This window comes from Corythoichthys intestinalis, chromosome 6, assembly GCF_030265065.1.
Source record: "Corythoichthys intestinalis isolate RoL2023-P3 chromosome 6, ASM3026506v1, whole genome shotgun sequence".
In the NCBI taxonomy this organism is placed as follows: Eukaryota; Metazoa; Chordata; class Actinopteri; order Syngnathiformes; family Syngnathidae; genus Corythoichthys; species Corythoichthys intestinalis.
In genome coordinates, this window is record NC_080400.1 from 1,492,486 (window position 1) to 1,502,539 (window position 10,054).

Consider the following 10,054-nt stretch of genomic DNA (forward strand, 5'->3'; position numbering starts at 1 on the left):
CGAAATATTTTCGTAATAGTCATCGTTGATGAAAACAGCACTGGGCTGTAAGTTGTTTCAGCTAATATATGTTTGTGTATGCATATGTAATTAAGTTGAAAGCTACAGTTTGTGGAGTTACGTGTAAGCAATTTGCGATTAGAATTGTAAATACCTTAGCATTTAAGCTAGCGGACTTCTGTTAGGCAAATTAGGGTAATCTACTTAATTGACATATTGATCAGGCGAGATGGAACTTATCTGTTCATGTACCTGCACTCTGAGGTCTGTCATCTGATCCAGCAGATCCCGGAACAGCTCTCGGTCGGTGGCCGGCAATTCGGAGGATAGAACCACGCCCACGAAGTGGCCCGGCGCTGGTGCCATCATGTCGGGGAACATGAACACGCCGGTGTTGCACAATAAGGCAGGCGAGTTTGCCGACATGAGTGGATACAGCCAGTCGCACACCTGCCAGCAGAGAAAGAATGGTAGAAAGTAAATCAGTTGTCTCATGTTGTCCATCGCAATAAAACATGATCATTCATTCCCTTAAGTGGTTGCTACAGGGATGGGACGAAACACTTATACTCACCATATGATGCACCTTGTGTTGCAGGGTCACGATACCATACCAAAAAATGTTTTTTGAATACTGCTATCTAGCGCTAGTGCTCTACCTCCCCTATCCCACCCATGCAAAAAAAGAAACCGTATAAAGGCAAACGCTGTAGGAAAGCTATTATTCCTAAATAAAGACTAATAAGAAATTATCCTGATAGCATTTATTCCATAGAGTAAACATATCATTTTCTTAAACAAATAGCCATTCAATCTAGGGCTTCAAGACCACTTGAAGCTTCATTGCTTCAACACGCTTCATTTGGCCATCACCACTCCCTTGGGAGAAAGAGAATCTCTGCTGCCAACAGTTGTCGTCCGACATGCCTCTCAGTATGCATTACTCCTCTTCAGATATAAATAACCTTAAGGCCTGAAGACCACTTCAGAACAAATGAATCACCTTGACGCTTCAGTGCTTCAAGAAGCTTCATTTGGCCATTACTGAACCTTGGGGGGGGGGGGGGGGAGTGGCTGCTTGCTGTCAACACTTGTCAACTGAGAAGCCACTCAGTATGCATTTCTGCTCTATAGATGTAGATAAAATTAAGGCAAAAGAATCACCATGAGGCTTCATTGCTTCATTTGGCCATCACTGCTTCCTTGGGAATCTCTGCTGCCACCTGCTGTCAACAATTGTCGTCCAACATGCCTCTCACTATGCACTGCAGCTCTAAAGAATAACCTTAACACCAACTGAGAGCAAATGAACAAATCACTATGAAGCTTCATTGCTTCAAGAAGCTTCATTGGCCATCACTGCTCTCTTGTGAGAGGCAGAATCTCTGCTGCCACCTGCTGTCATCACACTTCGTCCGACATGCGACAACAATTGTCGTCCAACATGCCTCTCAGTATGCACTGCAGCTCTAAAGAATAACCTTAACACCAATTGAGAGCAAATGAATCACCATTAAGCTTCATTGCTTCAAGAAGCTTCATTGGCCATCACTGATTTCTTGGGAGAGGCAGAATCTCTGCTGCCACCACACTTCGTCCGACATGCCTCTCAGTATGCATTGCTGCTCTACATATGTAAATAACGTTAAGGCCTTAAGACCACTTGAGAGCATATGAACCACCATGACGCTTCAGTGCTTCAAGAAGCTTCATTTGGCCATCACTGCTCCCTTGGAAGAGATAATCTCTACTGCTACCTGCTGTCAACAATTGTTGTCCGAAATGCCTCTCGGTATGCATTGCAGCTCTACAGAAGTAACTTTAAGGCATTAAGACAACTTGAGAGCAACTGAATCACCATGAAGCTTCATTTGGCCATCACTGCTCCCTTGCGAGACAGAAAATGTCTGCTGCCACCTGCTGTTCACACTGTTGTCGTCCAACATGGTTCCCAGTATGCACTGCCCCTCTACCGATGGAAATAACCTTAAGACCACTTGAGAGCAAATGAATCACAATGAAACTTCAAGAAGCTTCATTTGGCCATCACAGACAATCTCTGCTGCCACCGAACATGCCTCATGCCTCCTAGCATGCAATGTGGCGCTGAAAATACAAATAACTTTCAAATTTCATGTTCTGAGCCAATTATTTCTTCAGTCATTGTTTCAGTTGTTTCATTCATTGCTAGTTATGCTACTGAGTTTCTAGTTATATTTTCAGTGCTGTTTCCACACCTAGAATTTGAATGACCTTTGGTTTAATGACTTGCTATCTATAAGCAGCGAGTCTATACGTCACAATCCATTCTTTTTAAAATCATGACGTCTTGTATCGCGCTGAATCGCAAAACGGTATTTTGTCCCAAATCTAGTCGCTACGTGGATATACACGAGGAGGCAAATTGTTATTAAACGCACAAACTTTCAGTCATGTGACTGGCCAGCGCTACTGTGATTTCATCAGCCACCAGGGGCACCAGGGAAATTCCCGCTTTAAAAGTCAATTCTGTCCCATGACAAGAAACCCCTTATTCTGTGTTTACTGCATACTAGCACAAAATTAGACTACCAATTGATTGTTAAAAATCCATCTGTCACTTCAAAGTCCTTGTTGTTTAGTGACTTCATTACTTGAGTGCGACTCTCATGACAAACCAAGAAGACATGCACAAAAATGAGTGTTGCCTGACAAGAATTTATTACTTTTTTGTTATCTCTAATACTGTATTAGGTTCCAGTGCAGCAATGAACCAACAAGGATGATGGTGAAAAACAAAAAAACAGCAAGCAGTGTGTAGTTACTGCCACTGACAGGACTGGAGGTTTTTTTGTTTTGTTTAACCCTTTACACTCAGCGCTGCACAATTGGGGACGCTGGTGTCTACTTGATTTCTGTGGGCCGTAACGTCTGCTGTACTCGTTATAAAGACGTCATTTTTGGCCAGTATATAGAGGAATAGTAGCGCTTTCATTCAACACCAGATGGCAGCACTGTAGCATGGTAACAAAATGAATTTTTCTCACAATTACATTGACAAAATTGCATCACAACGACAAGGCAGGGGTAGAAGAGGTGTAGAACACCAGTAATAGAGCATCCGGTCCTTACCAGGTGAGTAGAAGCAAAGAATAATGCCAAGTCCGAAGATGAGTCCCCAGAAAGAGGGGACATGGATTCGGAGGAAGACGATTTGATCAACAATGGCATTGATCCCCTCCAAGATGGTATTAAAATAAAATAATATAGCCATTTGATGGGAGAAGTATAATATGACCCGGAATGAATCAGCACATTGCGTTGATTCCCTTAGTGACTGTATCAGCCGATTGTGATGATTCCCTTTTATGACTGTAACCTTGTTATCTTCGCCACTTTGGTGTCCTTGTGATGTAGGATGCCCTTTACCTTGTTTTCCTCGCCACTTTGACATCTTTGTGATGTGTGATTACAAAACATGACGAAACCATTGGATCACAAAACATGTGTAACGATACCATTGGGCAAGTGGCTCATCACCTGAGATAAGGGACGGACCATCTCTGATCTCACGTGATGCACCACTATAAGAGCCGGGGATATTTTCCTCTTCGGTTAGAGCAGTGCTTCTCAATTATTTTCTATTCCGCCCCCCCAAGCAAGACGTAAATGTTTCGCGCCCCCCCAAACTATCTGCCGCCACTGTAAATAGTATCATTTGTCTATAAAATGACTATCATAAATACGCATCTGCCTAACACTGTGTCCTTTTTTTCAAATAAAGAAAAAAAGTAACAGATCAACTTATAATAAAGTATAACTTTATTAACGTTGTTTTGTTTGTAACAGAGAAGACTTGACGAGCATCAATTTGCCTGAATTAAAAAAAAAAAAAGTCAACGTTCAAACTGTAAAAATACACTCGTTACATTTTTGACCATTTGATACAGAAAAATAAAATGTAATAAAATCAGTAAATAATAACAAATTCGAATTGATTAGAAACATTCACTCATGGGGACAATATGCCAAAAAATTTGACCGAAAAAAACAAAAGTGAATCAAAGAAAAAAAGAGTGTCCTTGGACAGAAGGACAGTTTTTATTTTTGCTGCTCACACTCAGTATTACCTCCTTTGCAATGATGTGGAGTTATTTTGCAATGAGCATGCGATCAATGCTCACTGGTTTACTGATATAACACTGACAAAGCAGGACAATTGTTGGCAATATTCGGCACGTTTTCGCTGAAAAACAATCAAGCGGCTTATCAATGAGATTGGGGTCGAATGTCTTTAACTCATTTGCTCCCGGAACCGTATAAATACGTTCTATTTCCAAATGCTTCAGTGTCCCGATTACGTATTTATACGTCTTTTGCGTTTTTTTGTACAAGAAGCATCTAGAGCTTTCGATCTATCGCCAAAACAAAAAACAAGCCTCAAAACCCATTTTAAAGCAATAAAACTGGCCACTTGGGGGCAGTAGCGCATTTGTTAAGAGCCCACAACTCAATTCAAACAGTACAACTTTATTAGGGAAGCTAGCAGAGCCCCTCCGCAGCTTGCTGCTCACTTCCACCGCACGCTCGAGGGTCCTGCACGGAAACGCGCACGGCCAAACCAGTTCCCCCCCAGGAACATAAGTTCCCCTGGTGAACGAGACAGTGGTCACCACAAAAAAAGACTTAAAAAAAAATCCATCTTTACGAGACAGTCAGCAATGAGGGAAAAGTTTAACCGCTGTCGCAGCCACCAAACGTCATCTCTCAGTTAGGTAAGTGTGAATAAATTGTTACTTTGCTATGAAAAGCTCTATTTGGCTGGTTGTTCATGTTATTTTGTAAAAGGAAAACATTATTCAGATGTTTGGGATGTCACTGAAGCTAAAAATAGCCGTGTTAAAGTCAAAATTATGTTTGAAATTTTTGCGTTTACAAAAAGCTCATTTTCTCCGTTTTTTCATCAGAAATTGGAAAAATGCTCAAACTAAGCTATTTTCTAATGCTGATCTCTAAAGAATGAAATAACGTATGAACTTACTTTTTTTTTCTGCTGAAAGAAGAGAGTCTAATCTTTCTTTTGGTGGGTTCCATGTTTATATAGCAATAGAACAGAATTTTTTGTGGGCCGTGCAAAATCAGTCAAAATCCAGTAAAATGGCCGGGAGCGAAGGGCCTTGCTCCAGTGAAAATGGCTGGGAGTGAATGAGTTAAGTGGCGTCTTAATTGATTTGGCTTCTGGCTGTCCGCTATAAATATTTTTGGACACAGTAAACAGTGGTCTTTCCTCATCACACACTGTATTAAAAGTCAAAGCTAAAAGGCAAACGGCACGAAAAAAGCGCATTCTCGGCGGCCGAGGTAGAACCGTAGGTGAGGGCGGTCGACGTGACGATCCCAAGCCGAAAATGGCACTTCTCGGGCGGCGACGTGAGAACCCGACAAGACCGTGGGTCGCTGCGTGAGTGAGTCCGGTCGGAAAACGGCTTTCGAAAACGGCGGCGGCGCACTGCTCTTCATATCTGTTTTCTGTGTGCTGAGTGCTCTTCCTTAGTTCAAAAATACTGAACGCACTCTGTAAATGAGAGCGCCACTGCCACCCACTGAGTGGATGTGCAAGTACACTTTATTCCAGTCCGGCAAAAAAAGAAAAAAGCATGTTCCCCGAGGACACATGCGCGCCCCCTGGCATCGCTCTGCGCCCCCCCAGGTGGGCGCGCCCCACTATGTGAGAAGTACTGGGTTAGAGTCTGCTAGTGGTTAGTATACGGACGCCTAGCTGTATTCCTCTGCAAGCTCTACCGGGGTGTCGGCTCTCCGCCCGCTTGTCAACGGTAAGGGTTTCGATTGCTATGCTCAAAGTAATATCTTGTGTGCTTTAACAGTAGCGCGGGGATCTTAGAAGTGACAATCTATATCTCGCGTTGTTGTTCTTTCTTTCTTCCTTTTTCTACATTAAACATTGTATATTTCGCAAAAGTGTGCGTGTTACACTCACTGCGAACCCGGAAACGAAATTTCGCAAAAGTGCGGACCAAGAAATTTCGTAGAACACCATTTATCATGAACAGACCCCTCCCAGATGTAAAAGATGACGTTTCATTTCATTGAAACAAATAAAAAAAAATCATATTTCATGACAATAATTTCTATTGTTTACAAAATACTGTCAAAAAGTGCAATTTTTGGGGACTATATAAGCCCCAAAAGGAACATTTTTGAGTCACCACCTATTCAGTAATCCAAATCATCAGAATGTGACCTGTAAATGCCACAAAATCAAGAGGTGACCCAGAAATGCCCTTTCAGTTTGACCCACTCCTCACTCATTTTACACCCGCAAACCAGGCCCCTTGCGGTCGCACCCCGCAAGTTCCGCCCCTGTCGCCCGGCCCTAAATGAAGCGTAGAACATTACCTGCAGAAACGCCGGCGGTCTGCCAGGTGCCGTCTCAGTGAACTTGACTAACCGCAGGTAGCCCGGGTACGACGGGGCGCTCACGTGGCCCTCGGGGGTCACGAAGAATATCTGCACCCCTTGCGGGATGCACAGCAGCTCCTCCGCATCCTCGCCCGCGCTTTGCGGGGACGACGCGGCGCTGGACGTCCGGCTGTAGAAGTCGTCGCCCACCAAGGACAGCTCGCCCGACTCGGTCCCGTATGAGATAGATAGATGGCCCTCGGCCGCTCGGGGGGAATAGGCAGGGGGTCGGTCCGGCGGACATGTGGGCGTACTTCCATCTTCGACAGGGAGTCGCGGGTAGACGCAACGCTGATCGCCGGCGGCCATCTCCAGCGCGGCGAGGCGCGTGGTGATGTTGTCCAGCGTCTCCTGCATTTTCCGCTGCATCTCCCGGGCCGAGTCCCAGGAGGCACCCCTGCACTCGCCACCTTGCGAGGGCACACTGATACCCCGGAGGAGGTGCTTCCGACCCTTCCCGTAGAGCTCCAAAGCCTGACGCTTGTCTCCGGCCTCGTCGGCCGTCAGCGCCTTGTTGATGCATTCAAAGCCCCGGTCGTAGCCATCTTTGATCACTTCAAGTCTGGCGTGGTCGAATGCATCTTCTTTCGCTTTCTCCATTCCCTCTGAAATGAGACTCTTATTAAAAAACAGGGTTTTGGCTGCAATTGATGGTAACTTTGCAAGTAATTTTTGTCCAAAACACATCATTTATCCATTTAAAAAATTCAGGATGCTAAGGGGCACAAATGTTATACTTAGTTTTTGCTAAGAATGTACGGTTCGGCCAAAATTTGCCAAAAACATCCCCATTCATTTCTAATGGGCAAAATTTCCCTTAGATTTCCAATGGGCAAAATTTGTCATTCAATTCAATGGCACAAAAACTTCCATTCACTCCTATTGATTTCCAAACCAAGTGACCCAAAATCAACAGGAAGTGTCCCTGAAATGGCCAAAATCAACAAAGAAGTAACCCAATATCTACTGGAAGTGACCCAGGAATGCCTGAAAATCAACAGGAAGTGACCCTGGAATGCCTGAAAATAAACCGGACGTGGCCCAATATGTACAGGAAGTCAACCCGTAATTCCTCCAAATCAACAGGAAATGACGCCCAAATCCCCACATATCAACAGCTAGTGACCCAAAATCAACAGGAAGTGACCCAACAATGCCTCAAAATCAACAGGAAGTGACTCAATATATACATGGAGTCAAACCATAATGACCCAAAATCAACAGGAAGTGACCCCGAATACCCCAAAATCAGCAGGAAGTGATGCCCCCAAACCCCCCCCCATAGCAGGTAGTGGCCCAAATTCAAAAGGAAGTGACCCCGAATACCCCAAAATCAACAGGAAGTGACCTAGGAATGCCTGGGAATCAACAGGAGTGAGCCTAGAACACCTCTAAATAAAGAGGAAGTGACCCAAAATGTACAGGAAGTCAAACTGTAATTCCCCCAAATCAATACGAAGTGACACCCAGATCTCCCCATATCAACAGGTAGTGACCCAAAATCAACAGGAAGTGGCCCAATATGTACAGGAAGTCAACCCATAATGCCACCAGATCCCCCCCAAATCAACAAGTGGTGAACCAAAATCATCAGGATAGCTACAGGAAGTAACCAAGAATGGCTGAAAATTAACAGGAAGTGACCCAATATATACAAGAAATCAACCTGTAGTGCCAGAAAGTGATGCCCAAATTTCACCAAAATCAACAGGAAGTGAACCCGAATGCCCCAAAATCAACAGGAAGTGACCCAATATCTACAGGAAGGGACCCTGAAATGCCTAAAAAAATAAACAGGAAATGACCTAATACGTACAGTAAGTCAACCCAAAATGCCCCGAAAATCACCAGGAAGTGACCCGATATCTACAGGAGGTAACCAATTATAGCGGAAAATCAACAGGAAGTGACCCTGAAATGCCCAAAAATCAACAAGAAGTGACCTGATAGCTACAGGAAGTGACACAGGAATGCTTGAAAATCAACAGGAAGTTACTCGATATATACAGGAAGTGACCCAGGAATGCCTGAAATTTAACAGGAAGTGACCCGATATCTACAGGAAGTGATCCAAGAATGCCTCAAGCTTCTATGTAAACTAGCCACTGGGTATATTTATGTTTTGTGATAGTATATGCCAAATAACTTTTAAACAATTGGTATTTTCCAGTAATTGTAGTACGGTTATGCTGCCTTCACATGCTCTGGGAAAGATGAACCTTACCTTTTGGTAGATACGAGTACGCCCTGTTCATGTGAAACGAATTTAATTTTGGTTTGGTGCGTGGGCAAAACTTTTTGATCTTTTAATTAATTTACTACAATAAGAAGGGATTGAGTCAAAATGCAAATGGTAAGTGTTTGTTTTTAACTGAACGTTTGAGCAACCACTTGGTTGAAAAATACGAGTTTTATAAATGCGTACACTACGTTTTGATGCTTGCGTTAAAAAAAAAACGTGCAAATTGACGATAAATCTTAAAAACGCCATTTTGAAAAGTAAACAGTCGTTCCATCTCGGACCCTCGGTATCACAATAAAAATACCAGTTTTCAGTAGAAAATACGTCTTGAAGGGGCGAACACATGCAATTTTCGACCCGACAAATGGTATTCACTACAATTACGACATCACGTGAAGGCAGCAGTCGTACTGAATTTCATTGACATTAACATCATGACGTAGACTTCGAAAACTTCCATACTTCGAACCTAACTACCTTGCTTCTATGCATGCTATTGTGTGCTTCGAATAAAATACCAAAGTGACAAACAAATAATTCAATTGCTCGACTTAAACAACGAGGAATTATATGACAGCTTTGTTTACAGCTAATTAGCGTTAGCTTCCCGTTAGGTTGTAACGGTGTTAACTTACCTACCAGCTAGCCGCCGGTAAGCTTGCACCGCTACAAATGCTTTCAGTCTTATCACTCCACGGAGGTGAAAGTGGATAAATTCGGACCGTGGCGGAATGATATTTCAACCAATAGTCGGTGTGACGCAAGTGAACTGTGTCGAGTAGCGACCTTTTAATCAAATATCCGCCTCGAGTTCATGTTTAATTTTGAAGACCGGAAATGTCAACAAAGTAGCTCAGTTATTTTCTTGAAAATGAAACGCGGTGGTTTTCCTCTTAATTTAAAAAAAAAAAAAAAAAAAATCAAATTTAAACTTGATACATGCACGTTGTTAAATATTCCGTCGCCGTAAATTCAAAGAAATCGAAAACATTTGTACCCGGAAGTATCCGCCTGCTTGGTGACACTGACGCTACTTTTACAATCAGTGCCATTTCCCCTAGTTTTAACCACGAGATGGCAGTACATGAACATTCGTGATTTTAAACACGCTATCTGTTGATTTCTGGCATCTTTTGTTAAATAATTCAATCGAAACGCAATCATTTTAAATAAAACAAATGTGAATGCTAACACTGAACGAAGGCAAACAACGTTAATATTAGCATTAAGTGACGAAATTTCTCTATAATTACGGAATGGGTGAGAACAACACTACACTACAGACTATATTTGCCAAAATGGCGTTTCATACTGCAAAGTGAGAGAAAATGATACCTTTTATGGTGTATGTAA

General features: G+C 43.0%; 1 protein-coding gene across 3 annotated transcripts in view; it reads right to left on the minus strand.

The window, feature by feature from the left end:
• LOC130917828 (spartin-like) overlaps positions 1 to 9,539 on the minus strand; it is a 30,888-nt gene extending 21,349 nt beyond the window's left edge. Inside the window, exons 1-3 of one of the 3 annotated variants that reach the window (XM_057839558.1) lie at positions 9,341 to 9,539; positions 6,397 to 7,064; positions 253 to 450 (exon numbers count right to left, since the gene is read on the minus strand). In XM_057839558.1, coding sequence (XP_057695541.1) covers positions 253 to 450; positions 6,397 to 7,059 — 861 coding nt within the window. In that variant the 5' untranslated portion in view covers positions 7,060 to 7,064; positions 9,341 to 9,539. Of the gene's footprint in view, positions 1 to 252; positions 451 to 6,396; positions 7,065 to 9,336 lie in introns of all 3 variants that reach the window. The other 2 variants (XM_057839557.1, XM_057839559.1) reach the window with 2 other exon arrangements.
• Between the last annotated feature and the right edge of the window lie 515 nt (positions 9,540 to 10,054).